The sequence below is a fragment of the Alligator sinensis genome, unplaced genomic scaffold (genome assembly GCF_000455745.1).
Source record: "Alligator sinensis unplaced genomic scaffold, ASM45574v1 scaffold511_1, whole genome shotgun sequence".
In the NCBI taxonomy this organism is placed as follows: Eukaryota; Metazoa; Chordata; order Crocodylia; family Alligatoridae; genus Alligator; species Alligator sinensis.
Window position 1 is genome coordinate 1,520,410 of NW_005842114.1, and position 19,333 is coordinate 1,539,742.

The 19,333-nt window shown below is 47.8% G+C and overlaps 1 protein-coding gene across 4 annotated transcripts in view; it reads left to right on the forward strand.

Annotated features, from left to right (window-relative positions):
• L3MBTL1 (L3MBTL1, histone methyl-lysine binding protein) overlaps window positions 1-19,301 on the forward strand; it is a 42,237-nt gene extending 22,936 nt beyond the window's left edge. For 2 of the 4 annotated variants that reach the window (XM_025205401.1, XM_025205403.1), the window contains 10 exons: window positions 1,367-1,518; window positions 2,534-2,610; window positions 3,578-3,663; window positions 4,308-4,418; window positions 5,165-5,279; window positions 6,387-6,486; window positions 7,689-7,886; window positions 8,376-8,422; window positions 10,349-10,506; window positions 12,293-13,408. In XM_025205401.1, coding sequence (XP_025061186.1) covers window positions 1,367-1,518; window positions 2,534-2,610; window positions 3,578-3,663; window positions 4,308-4,418; window positions 5,165-5,279; window positions 6,387-6,486; window positions 7,689-7,886; window positions 8,376-8,422; window positions 10,349-10,506; window positions 12,293-12,382 — 1,134 coding nt within the window. In that variant the 3' untranslated portion in view covers window positions 12,383-13,408. Of the gene's footprint in view, window positions 1-1,366; window positions 1,519-2,533; window positions 2,611-3,577; window positions 3,664-4,307; window positions 4,419-5,164; window positions 5,280-6,386; window positions 6,487-7,688; window positions 7,887-8,375; window positions 8,423-10,348; window positions 10,507-12,292; window positions 13,409-13,436 lie in introns of those variants that run through there. The other 2 variants (XM_025205404.1, XM_025205402.1) reach the window with 2 other exon arrangements.
• The last annotated feature ends 32 nt before the right edge of the window (window positions 19,302-19,333 follow it).

Below are 19,333 nucleotides of genomic sequence, written 5' to 3' on the forward strand. Positions count from 1 at the left end.
AGGGTGCCATGAGATCCTTTTAAGGGCAGCATGTGGTGCTACACACCTATGTATTGTTCACAGGACACCCCCAGACTTCAGTAGGAATCCATAGCATCAAAATATTTTGCCCTGTTGGGGTCTCTTTCAGTTCCCTGCAACAGGAGAATTGCTTTAGTATTTTTCTGTAGTCAAAATGAGTGAAAACTAAGAGCTGGCATTTTCTGAGGAGTGCCTTGAGTGTAGTGCAGGTTACCTTGAGTCTAAAAAAGTTGAGAACTCAGAGAGCTACTGCACAAGTGTTTCCAGTGTAGGATGTTGTTCACGTAGACTGGGTTTGGTCTGGGCCTGTCTCTAATGCAGCTGATTGGAACTGTCATTAAACTTTTGTTTAAATCTTTTTTTTGAGGGGTGGAAAATTAACAGAACCATAATTGTTTCTGTTAATGAACTTTGACAAAACTTTGACATTTTTCACCTTGATCTTTGACAAAACTTTGACATTTTTCACCTTGATCTTTTCTTTGTATCCATTTTCCCCTTTATTCTCCTTTCCTTGATGACAAAATGGGACAAAGAAGAGAAAAGGCTGGGACTGGAAGAGAAACCAGGAGTAGTTTGCCCATACATATGTATATTTTTAAATGTAAATTTTCATTTCAATTACTGATTGGGTTTTCTGACCAGCCCTACAGCAGTTAGTAGTCTGTTGTTATCTCACAGTTAAATGCACTATCAGGCAATAATATGTTTTACTGATAAATTAATTACTGCACAATAACTATGATTATCTCTGCCTGATAGTCATAACTATTTATCATTCAGCTGTGCTGCTGATGTCTTCATGACACAAGGTTTTCCTTGAATTTCATTCCTAAGAAATCATAATAAAATATGGGCAGGTGGTGCAGAGATTGTAGGTAGAAGGAGAGGGGAGTGGAGGTGAGGGAAGAATACTGCCACTGTAACTTCTCATAATTACCCCCAGGAATGGAGGTTGTTGCTAATGATGGAAAAACAATACTGGAAACATAAGGCACGTGACATGTCAGACGTTCCAAGCAGAAGGCTGCTGGGGGGGGGTGGGATGGTCTGGGAGATTGGATTCCTTTTTCTCTTTCCAGATTTGTGTGTGACCAGTTGGATGACCTGAGCTAAGTTACTTTTACCTGTGCCTCCGTTTCCTCAGCTGCTCAGTGAAGTTAAATTGACTAAGATCTTATGGAAGCCTGTAGTTTAAAATTAGTAGGGAGGGGCACAGAGCTGTTGCTGAAGTGTGCTGATGCATTGTCCAGCATCTGCTCAGGGTAGAGATGAGGAGGCTGGGTTGGAAGAGCAAACTGACTTGACACAGGGAACCCTCACTCTGTTTCTCTGCTGTACCCAGAATGAAGTTCCCACAGGATTTGAGGTGGGCACGAAACTTGAAGCTGTAGACCGAATGAACCCTTCCTTGATATGCGTTGCCACGGTGACAGATGTGGTGGACAATCGTTTTTTGGTGCACTTTGATAACTGGGATGATACTTATGACTACTGGTAAGAATATAGGCATAGGGTTACAGTGACAGACCAGTGTCCTGACTAAACCTGACATCTTGCTGTTTCCTGCAGTATGTATTTCACAGGACATATGAAGGTCCTTTATATAATGCTCTGGGCTATGCTGTGAGGATGAGCATGTCTGGTGACCCTCTTGAAGTAAAATCAAAAGTTAAAGGGACCAGATAGTTTCAAGACTTGTCATTTTCCACGCCAGCGTTCTATTCCCTTTAAATAACATTTAAGAAAGGCTTGAACCAAACCCCAGCTTGGAACCTCCTGAACTTGGAGAAGTCCCAATTCCAAAGGCTCATTTTAGATTAAAACTGTGACTATTCAATTGGTACAAATGCAGAATCTCTAAGATCTACTTTTTACCAGAGATTTCTGACCTATTTCCCCCCCCCCAAAACAACGTACCAACCCTTTTCAGGCCTGTAAGCTGTAGAACAGCAGGTATAGCATCAGGTTCTGTCCCAGTGCACTGACAGGGTATGGTTAGCCTGAGCATCATTCTCTCTCTCATCTGGTCCCGGAGGTGCCCAGCGTAGGGTAGGGCCCCTGTCTCAATGGAGAGCTCTGTTTTTTCCTCCAGCCTAGAGAAAAGGAAAGGTCACTGTCTATTCTTCTGCATCTGCCTCCACTCCACCATGGGCCCTGCTTGGCTGTGCTCTGGCAGTGCTGCCAGGGTGAGGAGACAGCACTGCCAGAGCACAGCCACAGCACATCTTAGGTGTCCCCCTGCCACCCCGACCAAAATAAAAATTGGCATCTATGTTTGGTGATACCTTTGACTCGAACCGCTATATAGTTGAAAGAGACGTTGGACAACTTTTGGCGTGCAGTTTGGAGCCCCACTCGTGTAGTGCTCATTCTGCCTGGGCCCAGCACTCTTCTGTGATGCTTCAGCTGGAGCATTCATTATGGCAGCACCCTTGCCCTTGCTCCTGTGTATTTCCACTGAATGATGGGGTATGCCTATCCCATACAAATGTACAGTTGTGTATTTCAGGTGTGACCCTAGCAGTCCGTATATCCACCCAGTTGGCTGGTGTCAGGAGCATGGAAAACCCCTCACACCTCCTCAAGGTAAATACACAACTTAGGGTACATAATTCAGTTATCAGTCAAGCAAAAAGTCCCAGGATGTGGCCTGGGTGGGAATGTTTAATCTGTTGGGGTTTTTTTAAAGGAAAGACCTTGCTGTAGCTACCTACAGTCCCTCCTGTTTTATTTTTCAGTCATCCAGTATGAAACGTAGCCAGCTTCTTGCTAAGGATTTTGATGTAATTCAACAGGCATTTCCTGTTGCAAGAAGTGCTATAACACTTCTTGCAACAAGTATAACTATACTAAAGCCGTGATTCTTAACCAGGGTGTAACAGCATTGTGGGGTGCCACAAGTTCCTTTTAAGGGTGTTGCATAATATTAGCACTGTTAGGTATACAAACACCTACACAATTTGCAAGATAAAACCCAAGATTTCAAATACGAATCCACAAGTCAAAAACATTCTGACTTGTTTTGGTCTTTCTGAGTTATCTACAGGAGATGAATTGCTGTAGTATTTTTCCATAATTTAAAAAATGAGTAGATGTTAAGGGAAGTATTTTCCCAGGGTTGCATAGAGTCTAATGAGACATGCCTTGAGTCTAAGAAGGTTGAGAACTGCTGCACTAGAGGGAAACATTAAACACCAGGTATATAACTGCATCCAGTAGTGATCTTGGCCTGCTGGCCTATGTCAGGGGAGAAAGGGGAGGCAGCTTTAAAAGCTATAGCCCTGCCTTGGCTATAGTTGTGGTAGTCTCAGGTGCACATATCAATTGTTGGACCAGTCAGCAAGTTAAGGAATAAATTAACTGTGCCAGATATTGAAACTGGTGTTATTTGCTAATACCTCTCCACTACCATGACCTTTGTGATGTAAAAGGGACAAGTAGCTCTAGAAGCCTTGGCATAGATTGAATGCTGTGTTGGTACCATGGGTTGGGGCAGGCAGAGAATTGAGACTCCCATCTGGAGCAGCTTCTAAATCTGCACATTTCTTTCTAGACTATCCTGACCCGGATAACTTCAGCTGGGAAAAATACTTAAAGGAGACCGGTGCATCTGCAGTTCCAGCTTGGGCCTTTAAAGTGGTGAGTGCCACTGCAGGGCTTGAAAGTGGCCTGTGGTGTGGGCTGTCCCCCAGAGAGCCTCTGCCAAGCAGGCATGGGATGTTAAAGTAAGTGGATGTTGGATTTAAACTCTCATTTGAGGTACCTATTTGGAAACCAGGCCTGTGCTTTATAAACCTGTCTGCTTTGGCTGGGCCACAGCTACAGAAACCACTCCCATTTATCATCCCCAGCCAGTGCAATCACTGCTGGGTGCTGCTGCTCACCTAGGAAGCACCTGGGAACTCTCTGAATTTTTTCCTAGTTGGCTTCAGGGTGTGACACTGGGAAACCTGGCTGGTTGGGACCAGAGACAATGGGAAACATTATATTCCTGTAAGACACCCTTGAATGCATCAAGTTTGCTGGCCTTTGATTGAAGAAGAAAGTAAGACATCCAATAAAAGCACATTTGCAAGTATAGGGCCTCAGCTGTTGAGGCCTTTGAAGCCAGAAGGGACCATGGCTGGGAGGTAGATCTTTAAGGAGTTGAGAGCTTCACAGTGAATGTGTAAGGCCTGTCTGACAAGCAGTGATAGATTGTGGTTAGTGATAGCAAAAACTGACCATGAAGGTCATGGCTGCCAGTGGGCTGCCATCACACCCACTGTGTTCCCTGTCCACAGCGGCCACCCCACAGCTTTCTGGTCAACATGAAGTTGGAGGCAGTGGACAGGAGGACTCCCTCCCTCATCCGCGTGTCCAGTGTGGAAGATGTGGAGGATTACAGAATAAAGGTGGGTTTCTGGCTTCTGTGCTGTGCCCCAGCTCACTCCTCCAGCTTCTCCCTTCTTACCGTGGAAGGGAATAGCTTCAGTGGAAAAAGTGTGTGTGTGTGTTTGAGAGAGAGAACATGCTCCTATAGGGAATCAGAGAGGTTTATGTCATTCCAGGATATGGCTCTGTCCTCCTGGGGGCAGCAGTAAGTGTCAAGGTTAAGGTGAGTGTGGACAGCTCACACCTCTTGGAGCCTGTGTTTCAGGTTCTCTGCAGGCCCAGGCAAGTGTTGATCACACCGAGTCATTGTTCATCAATCTCTTTTCAACCGCAAGGCTAGAAATTAAAGCAGAGATTCTGACCTTGCCATGCAACTCCAGGAGCTGGAACTTGTGGCCTGTAGTCAAAGATCCACCCTAGCATAGTGGCCATCAAGCTGACATGGGGAAGCACCCTACTTTGTAGCCAGTGGCAAGCAAAAAAGTGATGGTGATCACACCAGCTACTTATGATTTCCCAGCCTGAACAACCAGATGCCCATTTACAGTGGGGGGAACTTTGTCTTTGGAATGAGTCCAGAGTGAGGCTCAAACGCATGCCACTGGGGTTGTAGATACCATAACAGCTTCACCGTGGCATATCTCACAGGGCTGTATCATGCACTGCATAGCCCAGGGACACTCTGCTTTCCTGCTACCAGGTAGGTTTAGTACTCCTCAGTAAGAGAGCCTGAGGTGTGCACTGACATGTCTCCTTGTCTTCTCAGATCCATTTTGATGGCTGGAGCCACGTCTATGACTTTTGGATCGATGCAGATCACCCAGACATTCATCCTGTAGGGTGGTGCTCCAAAACTGGGCACCCGCTGCAGCCTCCTTTCAGTAAGTAGCAACGCCAATGCCAGCACTACCACTGTCCTCTCCTACCAGCACTGGGCCTGTGGCCTTCTTCCCCGAGTGCTGGCACTGGCTTCCCCTGTCCAGGACAACCCTCTTCACTGGGTACTAGAACCAATAACACAGTTCTTGGGCTGTTGCTGCTGCTCACTCCAATGAGTGCAGTTACCTAGTGATGAGACCAGAGCTGGCTGTGAGCAGAAGTATCCCCTCACCCACTCAGGGCCCAGACAGGCACCTCTCCAAATGGGAGCCGGCACCAGCTTCAATTCCAGTAGCCCACAGCTGCCTCATTTCTGTCAGTGAGTGTTTTGTCATTGTGCTGGATCCAGTGTGAATCCACAGTATAGCTATTGAAGCCAACAGATCTCCTTCAAGAGCAACAATTAGGCTGTTGCTACAATGAAAGATAGACCAAGCTGTCTGTGGTCCCAGTGCACACCCAACTCTACTCCCACCTGATTTATTTCCTTTTTTCCAGAGGCAGAAACTCCCCTCTTTGATTCCCCCCATAGCCCCTTCTTTGTGTGTTCCGGAAAGGCTGTTGAAAGATCAGGAAAGCTGGAGTCCTTGGGACATGACACTGACCAACATTTGGGTGTGGTATGGCCTGCAGAGTGACTCCTGAAATAGCGTGTCCTGCTCAGTGCCCTGCTGCCATGTCCATCCTGTCTGCTTGCTCTTGGCCAGACCCTATGAGCCAGCTGGCTGTCGGAATTTGCCCTAGAAGGCAGTGGGCATCTAGGAGAGGCAAAAATGCAGCCTTGAGCCTAAAGGGTTATTCAGTGCAGTCAGCACTGCACAGCCAGCACTGCGAGTGGTGGGTTCAGTTGTTCCTTTTCTGCCTCATGCAGTACTGAAGGCCCTCTCAGCTTTGTGCCTGCAGCAGAGCATGGCACAGAAGCAGGAAAGACCTTGGATGGACGGGGTGGGGGCTAACTGCAAAATCAGTGGGTCGACCAAGGGTATAGGATTAGGCATGGCTGGGATTAGGGAACACTAGTGCCGCTCTCCCCCATTGGTGACCTGGCAGCTGTTTTGTCGTGGCTCTGACCTCCTGACCACCCTTCTCCTTTTTCCCCTTTGGTTTAGGGCCAAAGGAACCAGCCTCCTCAGCTCATGGGGCTTGCCCAACCTTGGGTTGCAAGAGTATCCCACACACCAAGGGCTCTAAGTACAGCTTTCATCACAGGTGAGCTCTCTATCTTGCCCCCCTGACCCTGGGCACAGGGGCAAGGCACGTGTCAGTGTGTGGCCCACAGCCACACAAAGAGCCCTAGAGGAGGCACATATAGCATTGCTCTGCAGCAGGGGTAGAAACCAGGGACCAAGGTTTCTTCCATCCAGTTCAGAAACTTCACCTACCTCCTCTGGTCTCCCTAGGTGAGACTATTCCATCCAACTCAAGAGCAGCTCTTACTCTCCTCACCTCGAGCCTGGAGAAACAGGAGCAGGCTGGAGCTCTGGCTGCAGGGAGCGTGTGTGGCTTGTGTGGAATTAACCCCTCACAGACTGGGACCCCAGCTACATCCCTGCCTCTACTGCTGGAAGCCCATGCACCACAGAGAATCCTGGTGGGCCTCTCTGTTCTAGGAATCCCCCTCTTGTGGCAGCCAGGTGGTCCGGCATGCTTCCATACAGTTACACGTGCCATGGCAGGCTAGCAGTATGGCTGACTGGAGAAGGGTTAGCCCCAAACCTGTGGTGGATGTGAAGGGGAGATGGAGTCAGTGGGACCTAACAGTCACTGAAGGGCTAGTGAGGCCAAGCCTTCTGAAATGACTCGTCTTGTCCACTCGTTTAGCTCCTAAGAGGCTTCTGTGGAACAAGAATTGGTGTAAGCCCATCCCAGTGGTGTAGTAGTCCCTGCCCAGTGGGCTAGAACCAGGGCAATGGGAGACTTGCGGAAGAGCTGTGGTTTATGATGAGGGCAGATCTTCCAGTCCCTTGCTCCTGTCACTTGGCTAATAGCTGATCCACAAGACATCATTTCTCCTTGCTCACTTGGCTTTGGGGTCTGATAGTAGGCATAGTGCATGTGGGGATGGAGCGGCATCAAACCCCTTGGCTCTGACTGTTGTAGTGAGTGATAACCCTGGGGCTGGAGCGGGCTTGGTAAGTGTGATGCTGACTGATGAGGTGAAGGTGTGTTCTTCAGCTTACGCAGCTGGAGAAACTTGCCAGTTAACCAGCACAACCACAGCCTATAAACTTTCTGACCTTCCAGAGGCCAAGTCTCAGACACCATGCAACTGGCTGGGGTTGAGGCTTTCAATTTGAAGCGCAGCTCACTCTGCTACTAACTGTGCTGTATGTGCCTTATGTCCTCTAGGGCTGGCCTTCATGTAAGTGACCCTCTCTAGCCTGACTCTGTACTTCCCCTCTGTTCTCCAGGAAGTGCCCAACACCAGGTTGCGATGGCTCAGGACACGTGACAGGGAGGTTCACGGCCCATTACTGCCTCTCAGGGTGCCCCTTGGCAGAGAAGAACCAGGGCAGACTGAAGGCTGATCTCTCCGACACTGAGGCCTCTGCCCGCAAAAGGAACCTGATTGGCTTCTCTCAGAGAAAAAAGTCCCGGCACCATGGGAGGTAGGATAATGTGGTGGTGCCTGTGAGGCCTTGGCTGATTGTTCCTCTGGCTTCCTCTGGGGCTGATCAACAGCGACGAGCCACCTGCTGTGGGTGGTTCTAGTCCTGGCTTAGTTGTGTGGCTTTGGGCCTTTCCTGGGCTTTTGTTTCTGTTTGTCTGTCTCATGTATTTTAATGGTAAGCTCTTTTGCTAAGATTGTCCCACCCTTTGTATTTGTACAGCTCTCAAACCCACTCAGCTGGGATCTGAATGGTGCACCTAGTGATGCTCCTCCCAGCAAATGGAGCTGGTCATTTGGCTCATGTGGTTGTGATCTGTGTTGTGGATCAAATTGATGGCCTTTAGCTCCCAGTTGGATGCTGTTGAAGCTCTCTCAGGCTGTGATGCCTTTCTCCCCCTTATGTTGACAGAAGGTGTGGTCAGTGAACTGTGGTGGTTCCTACAACACCTGGAGAGTTTGAAAATAAACCCTTTTTGTCTTTTTACAGAGGACGACCTCCAAAATATCGGAAGATCCAGCAGGAAGACTTCCAAAGTAGGCATCTTGCCCTACTCTGTGGCCTTCTCACAAATGGAGGGAGGGTCATGGTAGCTCAGGGGCTTGGGAAGAGAATAGAAGGATTTTTACTTCATTGTCATTAGATCAGACCTGGCCCATCAGCAGCAATCCCCAAAGCTGATACTTGCTTGGTGGCCTGTGGGAAACAAATGGTGGCTCTCAGCTCACCTCCTAGTGGGAAAGGTCACATCACAGAGAGAGAGGAGTCCAGTATAGATGGCAGGCCTGGTTGAGCAGCCAAAGAATGAGCCCTGCTTGCCTGGCTGGATGAGTGAGCAAAACATGTTGGCAAAGCTTTGTGGAGAAGTTACCATCTGTATGACTGAGGGAGGGTATTGGTTTGTAGGGCTGTCTATCAGACATTGCATACACAGTGCATTCACTCTGACTCAGCCACAGAGACAGGGCAGGGTCCTGTGCTGAGCCTATAGGTATGCCTTGAGTGGACTTTCCAGCATTGGACCTGAAAGACACAAGAGAAGAAGATGTAAGGCTAGATCCTCAACTGGTGGATCTACATGGACTCACACCAGTGAGGGATCTAGCTTTGGGGGGAGCCTGAATGAATTTAATGTTTTTAATCCTGGATTTCCCATACCAGTGCCCCAAACCTTCAAGCATGGTTTTCATAAATTCTTAGCCTTGGAGGACCAACATGGCCACTGTGACTGCCCAGTCTGACCTTGAAAATTAAAGGGGCCATAACCTCCCCTCCATTGCATGAGCAAAAGGCAGTGCCTTCTCCTAGTCACTCACAGTAACAGGTTGGTGTGAAGCTTTGAGCAAGTGCCTGATTTAGACCTTTGCCTTCCTTCTCTTTCTGCCTGTCTCTTATCAGCAGACTTTGTCCCAGAGACTGTATATCCAAGGAGGTTTCTGATCGCCATGAGCTATGTAAATAGAATGATGCTTCCACAATCCAAAAGCGTTGCCCATTATCACTTCAAGTTGAATGAGCTGCTGATTGGCCACTAGGGGACAATAGCAGCTTTCAGAGCAAGTGGTTGTTTTACTGTGGCTGTGCCTGGGAGTGCAACTTTAGGCTTATGATTTAGTGAAATGAGATCACATAATTTAACTTCTGGATAATCATTACCAAGCGAGATCACCTGGAGCAGAGACAAGGCATTATTAAACAAAAAAAAGAGAGTGCTTTGGTTTGAGTTTAAATCTTGGTTCGTCACTGGCAAAATAGAATGTGAACAGAAGTATTTTCAGAGTAATTAGCAATATGAAATTGTAGTGGAACCAGTCTCTTTGGATATAAATATGCCTCTCAGCCCAAAGCACCATAACCGTCAACACAGTAGATGTTGGGGTAGGTAAGCCAGGAACTGATTCAGTAAAACTGGTCAGTTTGCCCTCACAACCCAAGTCTGCTGCATGCGAGTACAAAAGATAAAGGAACAGCATCAGTGGTGAGAAACAGATCAGACCTTAATTTAATTATTTGGAATGCAAGTAAGGAAATGGATGTGATGTCCTTACAGATGTGCTTGTGATGCTTCCATACCTACTGGTGTTGTAAGAAAGGGATATGACCCAGTTAAATGGCTGACTTAGGTTTGCTCTAGCCATTGGTAAATAGAGAGCATTCCTCTTTCTGTGGAGTAACATCAATCTGTGTCATTTATAGAGAGATAACATCAAAATAAAAATCTTAATCTTGTCACCTGTGACAGGAGGACCTAACTGAGGTTGCACTGTCAAGAAGAATGCTGTCTATTCAGCAGTAGTTAGTGCAGAACAGATTGTACATATGTAATACCTGGAACCGCTCCAGTGTCTGCCCTCAGCCCCTCTCCCTCTTCAAGACTTCTCCAAGGCAGAGCAGAGCCTGCAGTGTGAGGTTGCATATCCTTGTCCCCTCACCTCACCTGATGCCTTGAATTTCATTGCCAGCTATTTCCGCTGACAATATGCACCAGTCTCTCTTCATGTCGGCCTTGTCTGCTCACCCAGACCGCTCCCTGTCTCTCTGCTGGGAACAACACTGCAAACTCCTGCCAGGGGTAGCTGGCATCACAGCAGCCACAGTGGCCAAGTGGACCATTGATGAGGTAAGGTGCTTTTAGGGAGAGTTAATAAAAAAGAAAATCCTGAAAGAAATAAAGATCTGATATGCCAAAGCACATGTGCCAAACCCGTCCTTTAGAGAACACACAGTCCCTGGTACACTTGTAGTACTGAGGGAATCTCCCTATGCTGGAGCTTGATTGTGCCATGAGCTGAGAGCTTCCCAAAAGATGTCAAGCACCCTCAATTCCCAGTGACCTCATAAAAATATGAAGGACTCAGGACTTGGCAAGAATAGCCTTACTTTAGGATATGCTGTCTCTGACCAAGTTGCATGACTTCTGTTATCATGGGAAGGGGCTGGGCCTACCCTCCTCACCCCAGCATCTCATATCCTCTGGTAAGTGATGTCCTGTGGAAGGTAGAGAGGTCCAAAGTGGTGCTTCATCCCAAAGCTGCTGAGTTTTGTGTCATGCTTTGGGTTTGGAGAAAGTGCAGCTACCCCGGGTGGGAGCTGTGCAAGTTCCACAGCCTCGGGTTTCTCCCAGTGCTCTGCACTCCATTTATTTCACTGATTCTAGAGTGTACACCCACAGCTCACCCCACCCACCACTGGCCAAGGGCAGGCCTCTGCTTCTGTGGAAGGCGTGACTGCACTATAGGTAGGTACACCCAAGCTAGCTTTGATATAGCTAGCGGGTACCAATAGCGGTGAAGATGCTCCATCACAGATTTTGTCAGGGGCTGTACAAGCCCTATGGAAAGCCTGGGTAGGTATTAGGCAGTCAACCCAAGCTAAAGTCCATGCTGTTCTTCCTCCTATTTCCTGTGCTGGCCAAATGAACACTAGCCCAGGTCTGCCTGTCCAGGCTTCAGGCACAACCTTGTTTGCTGTATGGACATACCTTGAGGGGCACCATTCAGCACTCCTCAAAGGGTCTGTCAGCATTTCTAGTATAACCTCACTAATTACTGGCTTCTGACCTGACTTGAACAGGTCCCTGTAGGCTTGACCCAGGTGATAGTAGGCTTTGCCAGTGGTGATCTGTTTTGCAACAGATTTCCCAAGATATCAGCTCCTTTCTAGTAAACAACAGTTTAAATCGAAACATAAACCTAAGACAGGAGTGAAAGCGGTGAGTCCAGCTCCAAACCTTCCTCATTTCCCACCCTGTCTGAGCTCCTCTTGTAACACCTGCAAACAAACGCCTGCCTACCTAGCTGTTCTCTTGCCCACACTGTCTCACCTTGAACGCTGCTCTGAAATGTAAGGCCAAGTGTTCCCCATCCCATCATTCGGTGGGCATATTTGTGAGGCAGTAGAGAGGCTGTTGCCCTTCTATGGTCAGCACAACATTTGCACTCAAATGTATTAGAAAAAAGAAGGGCTGCATGTCATTTATACTCTCGGCCATTGCAGAATCCAGCTGATGTTGGCTGAAGCAGGCTATGGCACAGCTCTGAGGTCTTCCATGATGTGCTTCTCTTGGTTTGTCTTCAGTGCCAAAAAGGGTGTGTGTTAAGCATGGAGTAACACCTGTTAGCGTCTTGTTGTAGAACCATGCTGAAGAGGAGACATAGGTAGTTTTCACTGCTGTGTAGCTAAGCATTCATGCTGAATTTCCGGGATGTGGGTGACTTCTTTAGCCATGCCACTGAAAATTAGTGCTTTGAGTCAACTACAAGGTAGTGACTCACTGGCATCTTTTATCCATTGGCAATAAAACACTTCTGCAGTAAGAAAGGAGCCTGAGACCCTGAAAAGACAGCTCCAGGGAGATGTTTCAGGTAGGGTAACCTTTGTGCCTTTGTCTGCTTGTGTGTTCCAAGGTCTTCAGCTTTGTTCAGACTCTTACGGGTTGCGAGGACCAAGCCAAACTCTTCAAGGATGAGGTAAGGAGAAGGGGGACAAGTAGGTAGGTGAGGGTGGCATAGGAAGCCCCTTTGCAGTCAGAGGCAGGAAGAGGAGTGGGCAGCTGAGACATTGCCCTTCCTACCAGCCTCTGGGCCCCATCCCAGTGTAAGTCAAGTCACTCTTGAAAGCATATAACCAGCGTTTGAGGTCAGCAGCTCCCACCCACTTGCAGCCAGATACCTACTAAGAGTGAATGTAGATTTTTGTATGCCTGTCCTTCAGGTTCATAAGACATTTAGCTGATTTGTTCCAATAGTGAAGAGATAGGCAAAAAGATGCTTCATGTATGGAGGGGCCCTGTCTCTTGACATGGGGCTTAGGGCAAGGAGCTCTGAGGAGCCAGTGGAAGGGTAGAAGTGGAGCTGTTTTGGGTCTAATGCTGCTGCTTCAAGGCTGCATCAATCTCCTCCCTACAATTTCCAGTAGTTCTATTTAGAGCCTGCACCCCACTGCTGGACCTCTGTTCTGGGGTATTATACACCAGTGCTCATACTGAGTGTCAGGTGTTGGTCTCTGTTTGCAGCACAGTGATCAGAAGAATTTTGGTCCATCTTCAGGGTGCATTTCAGCTGCTAGAGACAGTCACTGCAGAGCCCTGCTCTGACACTGGAGTAGAGCTGCCAGAGGCAGGCTGACTGGAGAGGATCAGGGTGCTGAAAGGCTGTCTGGTAAATGGCCTGTGTTTTTTACCTGCCTTCACACTGGAGTTGCAAATGGGCAATGAGAGATACTTTACAAGCTGTTTACCAGCCAAAGTCTAGAGGGGAAGAAGATCTAGGAGGAGACAAACACATGCAGTGAGAAGGAGGTATGCTAGCTGTATTTTGAGCTTATAGTATCCTGGCCAGTGACCCAGCCTGAGAGCCACCTTCCTGGCTATGCCCACATGTCTGTGCCTCCCATTGGAAGGGAGGACTTCCTTCTTATTTAAATGTACACTCCTGGGTGCTGTCATAGCTCCATGGTACTGGGGGTTTTCCCTTTAAGGAATGAGCAGCTCCCAGCATAGGCCTCCCATGAGCATGATGAGCCTGCTGGACCCCACCCACCCACCGGAAGCGTTCTTGCTGCTGACGCAAGCCGATATTGTCAAAATCATGAGTGTCAAGCTGGGCCCAGCGCTCAAGATTTACAACGCCATCCTCATGTTCAAAAATGCCGATGACACCTTAAAGTGACCGTGCCCCAGCAGTGCCGGGACCCTCAGCAGTGGAGCTGCCAAACCATCCCACTGGAGCAGAGACCATCCTGGCTGCAGCGGCTGGAAAATCCTGCTCCCTCCTTCCCTCTGATTCATCTTCTCTCTTCTTGCAGCAAATCCATCCTGCTCCATGTTCCTCTCTGCATTATCTTGCTCCCCTGCCTCCTAGGGGAGCACCAGTTGTATGCTGGGTCCAAGTGCAGACCCAGAGCTCTTTTCTCCTGACCCTCGTAAAAAAACAGAACGCATCTTTCAGAGTGGATTGCCCTTCTGCATACATCACCCTGCTGACTGACCCTGGTCTTTTGATGACTTTTTTGAGTGCGTGCGTGCGTGTGTGTGCGTGTGCGCATGTGTGAGTTTGTACACACATGCATGTACTTAGAGCAATTAATGAGAAGGTGTGGTGAGGGGGGGCTGGGGATAGCTTTGCTGCTTAAGCAATCAAGATCAGAAATCAGTTGTCACTGCAGACTCCCAATCTTCACACAACTATCTTCCTAGGTGCTCGCACGCACGCACCCACCCACACACACCCCCACTGAAAGGGATGAGTTGTGTTTTCTTATCAATTAAGAAGCATTTTAACAGTGTGTGTTGGTGTATAGGGTCAGGTATTAGTGTTATTTTTTTAGGAAACTTCCCAAATAGCTTTTCACTGTTGCATTTTGGGGGTTTTTTCTCTCCTGTTTTTTTGTGATTCTCCTGTCAAAGCTGGACACTAACCTTGCTTTGCCCCTGGTTCTGTTTCACCTCCATCCTGATGACAATTTGCCTTTTATTCTTATTCCTCTTACATTCCCTCTATTACTGCCCAGGCTACTTTTCTCTTTGCTATTGTGGTCAGTTTTATTTTCAGCATTTACTGTTTATGTTTCAGCAGCAGCCAGGATTCCCCAATCCCGGGCCAGATCTCAGGTGCTAGGTGCTGTACAAACATCAACCAGGAAGATGACCTATGCCTCAGAGTGCTTATAATCTAAGTAAAAGCTAAGTGTACTGACCAGGTCAGTGCAGCTCTGGGGATACAACATCATCTGATTCATACCCTCTCCGTTGGTTGGGAGGAATGATGTGCAACATAAAATCTTTTGCAGACTCTCAGAGAAGCTCTTTCCACCCAGTTGCGCACACACTTTTAAATGTCTTTCTCTGACTGGTGACATTTTATTTCCCTGACCCTTCCCCATCCAAGTGGAGTAGATTCCAGGTGGGTCAAATTGTTGTCCTCAAAGCTATGTGACACCCCCCCCTCTGTGGCAACATTTGCAAAACACGTTTTTGAATCATTGATGTTCCTGTCTCTTGTGATTGGCTAAGAAAAGATCGCCATAGGGAGCATGAGGCTGAGCAGCCAATTGCTGTTACACACCAGCCTTGTAAAATTTTCCTTGGAGACTAGTCTGAAGAGGGTTGAGTCAGTAGCACAGCCCCAGTCCCAAATCACCATGCTGTCTCATTAGGAACGTTTGCATTCCCAAGGTTGGCACCTCAAGGGAGTCGATCTTTCCCATTCTCCTGCCCCCGATCACTGAGGACAGGGATGAGAGCTCGTACCACATACACCAGCAACATGTCATATGATAACATGACCTCCAAAATCCACTGTCGTGTTGGGGTGAAATTCACGGTAGGCTTCCCATGGAAATGTAGCATTTTCTCTCTATTATTGACTGTTTAGGGTCACATTTGACCTGCCATTGGAATGTTTGCTACTTGTTATTCATGAGAGATTTAAAACGATTTCTGGGTTTTCTTTGTTAAGAGGTTGGGTCTGGTTTAGTGGTTGTGCTCCCCTGCCCTTTAATTTTCTTTAGTCCAAACACTGCAGTGAGTTCATTTGTGGGGAGAAGCGACATGGAAGGAGAGAAGATTTGGACTCTGGACCCATCCTTCCATGCATGCAATCTGATCTGCAGTGAATGGTGCCAAATTAATCTTAGCCAAAGAGGAGCCTGCCTCCTGGGCTGCTGTTGGATAGGAGGAAAGGAAGGAAAAGAGAGGCCGTGGGATACTTACTTGGCCCTTTCAGCTGTGGGACTTTCCTTGTGAACTACTTTTTGATATTTCCAAATATGATCCTTCATAACTGTGAGTCTTCTGGTCAGCTCTTTGTATTCCTGCGCAGGACTCAGTCACTGGGTTTATAGGAAGAGAATGACAGGAAGAGACTCCTGTTTTCATCAGTTCCACCTCAGCCTGCCTTGTGAATTCCTTTTCCTGTGAAACCATTCCTTTTCCTGTGAAAGGAGAACCAGTCCCTGTTGTGCTGGCAGGATGCCAGAGAGGTGCTCTGGACATGGCACTGGAGTGTCAGCTGTCCGACTTAGGCTCTGCATTTGAAACTAGAACAAAGGATAGGATGGCTGGTTCCTTGTGGGGCTATTCCAGGAAGGGGAGATGCTGGGGTGCAGTTAGAGCCCAGACTGAGGAGACCAGGAGCTAGAAACACCACATGTGCATCTGTGTAAGCAACAGGATTAAGCCTGCTGTTCTGGTGCTGAGATGCTGAGCAAGCTGTTCTCTGATACCTTATCCACCTTGCAGCTGGATTCCTGGGCTCACGTGAAACCATGTTCTTGGTGGGTATGCTCTCTGCTAAGACTGCTGGAGTCGACCGCCTATGGGCTCTGGCACTAAACCTTGCCCAGGCTGCGATGGGGTGCTATTTTCCTTGAGTGGTGCCCTCCCCTCACTGCAGCATAATACTGGACACAAGCCAAACTGTGCATCCACCAGTCATGGAGTCTGGGTGCAGTCTTGGTCCTCCAGGGGGACTGTTAGGTCTGAACTTCCCAAAAGGGAAAGTTTGCCAGGAGGATGAGCCTCACTGGAAACGTGAAGTGAGATGTTGTGTGCGTGTGCTTGTGCTAACGACAGCATTCTCATCTCCCACTCGCTATCTCAGGCATGAGTTCATTTGACTCTTGGGCTAATCCTTTCCTGTTCTTTAAGATCTGAAGCTTCTGAATTGGTTTGGATGAGAGAATTAGAGGTCCTGTAGATGGTCAAGGGCTATTTACTGTTAAAGCTTTGTAACCTTATCTTTTCCTTTAAAAAAACAAAAAGCAAACTAAACCCAAAGCATTGTGGGCATGTGTGCAAAAATGTGCACACCTGTGTGTGTGTGTGTGTGTGCGCGCGTGCATGTGTGTGAGATAGCAACATCATCTCCTCCATCCATAGTGTGCCCAACATTTTTTGGGGGTATTGTTCCTAAGGTCATAGTAACCAGCCATAGGGCAGCAATCAGATGGGTGAGCAGAAGAGCCCTCCCTCATGCCACCCTTCAGCAGGGGAAGGATGAGAACAGATAGAATATTCAGTATTGTGAAGTCCTCCCCATAAGATCTTCCCTCCCTGCAGTGCATCAGTGCCAATGGTGCCAAGAGCTCCTCCTCTCTGAACCAATGACACCCTCCTCCCACTCCTCCCCTAACCCCACCAGCTCAAGGAGCACTGAGGACCACTCATGAGAATAGATTTCAGGTGGGTCAAATTCTTGTCCTCAAAGCTATGTGACACACACTCCTCTGTGACAACATTTGCCAAACACGTTTTTGAATCATTGATGTTCCTGTCTCTTGTGATTGGCTAAGAAAAGATTGGCATGGGGAGCATGAGGCTGAGCAGCCAATTGCCTTTACACACCAGCCTTGTAAAATCTTCCTTGGAGACCAGTCTGAAGGGGGTTGAGTTAGTAGCACAGCCCCAGTCCCAAATCAACGTGCTGTCTCATTAGGAACGTTTGCATTCCCAAGGTTGGCACCTCAAGGGAATCAATCTTTCCCATTCTCCTGCCCCCGATCACAGGACAGGGATGAGAGCTCGTACCACATACACCAGCAACATGTCTTATGATAACATGATCTCCAAAGTCCACTGTCATGTTGGATGAAATTCATGGTAGGCTTCCCATGGAAATGTAGGATTTTCTCTCTACTAGCAAAAGCACCTAATTACATTCTCAGTCCTTAACCTGGAAACTTGTCCTTGGTGGAACACCATAGGTATGGGCATTATTTAAAAAAGTCAACAGCACTGCACCAGGAATTAGTTTGGCCTTACATTCATGAGGGCTCCTTTTTCAGGATGCTAAAATGTCTCACTTGTTTAAAGATTTTTAAGCCCAAAGTGCTTTGGAATGTGAGCCCCTCACTGCTCTCCCCTGCTTATTTCTGCCCATTCTGAAAGAAGCTGAGAGGTGTTTGTAGGACTTGGGATCTTAGTGGCAATGGAGGCTTGGGGGCCTTCTGGGGAAAGTGAGACAATCAGCCAGTCATTCACCCCAGTGACTGCAGCAATGTCCCCTTCTATGTTGAAACCCTGAGCTAAGGTGTAATCGGGTGCTGGTGCCAGGTGACTAGCTGTGACATATTCTGCTGCCCCAATAGGGCTGCTGTACTGTGTACCAGCGTGGCAGGGGGCTCCTGAATCCCTGTGCATCCCAGTGGCTGGGCCTGAGAGGCTGTAGGACTGCATAGCCCCCAGTATTTTTATTCTTTCACCAGGTCCAAAAAGTCCAGTGAATGACTCGTTCCTGGAGCTCCCAGGTGAGAGATGAGCTATGTTTCTTAGTTGCCAGTCCAGACTGCAGGGTAAATTCCATCAGCAGAGCCACTTATAAGATTCTCCATCTCTTCTCTTTCCTTTGTCTGCTTCCCACATCTCTATTCTTCCACATATTCTCTCCCCCCATCATCAGGGAATGCCACAGGGAGCAGCAGATGTCTCCCCTTCATCCCATGGGAGGCAATAGCAGGAGGGCCTGGTGTAAGAGCCTTCCGCCTACCTGGAGACAGCAGCAGGCACATCATTGCACGTACAGCCTGATGCAAAGCCTGCTGAAGTTTTTCCATTCCCTTCAGTAGGGTTTGGATCATGGTCCCTTTTTATATACAGATGTATCCTCAAACGCAGAGATATCTCCATTAATGAAGATGGTGGGTTTGTGTGAGTGATGAAACCATCTGCTGGGGAGAGATGATGGGACAGCCTCTTGGTAAAAGTGCAGTGAATAGCTAGCTTGGGGACTCACGGGAATGTACAGGGTTGTCCTCTCTCTCTTGCTGCACTTTGGTTGAGAGCCAAGTGATTTCTGCACCAATTGCAAGCACTTTTTTAAAAGAAAGGAAATCCAAATTGTCTAGGAGGTTGGAAGTGCCTCCACCTGCCAAGGAGAATCTTTGGGCATGAGTGCAATGGAGGAAATCAAAGAGAGGAGGGAGCCCTTTAAAGCTGCACCTCGGCTGGCTTTTCTTCTCTTCCTCCTCACTTCCCAGTCTCTTGGTCTGATGGTTTATCTGTCAGTGCTAAGGAAAGGGAATTAGTTGAAGGCTGCAGCTTGGCTGTGCCTGATCCTGCCCTTGTGTCTTTTATTTTGGGGCTTGGAGTTTGCTGCTGTTTCGGGGGAAGTGGGAGGGGGTGGAGGGAAGGAGGACGGGGTTTTGGAAGGAGTGTGTTGATGAAAACAAAACTTTTTTGCACTTTCATTCATTTTGCACTCATTTAGTTTCTATTTTTTGGGGTTTTTTAATATTTGCACCTCTTTTTGTGTTTTCATGACGAAGATACGATCGTCGTAGGCAGTGCAGCTATTCTGGAACTTTGTGTCCTGAGTATACAGAGGTTTTAAAAAAGAAAAAAAAAAAACAACTCCAGGTGTGATGTGGTTTTGTCAGTGTTTAAAAATAATAAATAAATGTGAATGATGGAATTATAAATGCTGGTGTCTGGTCATTGAGCTGCTGTCCTC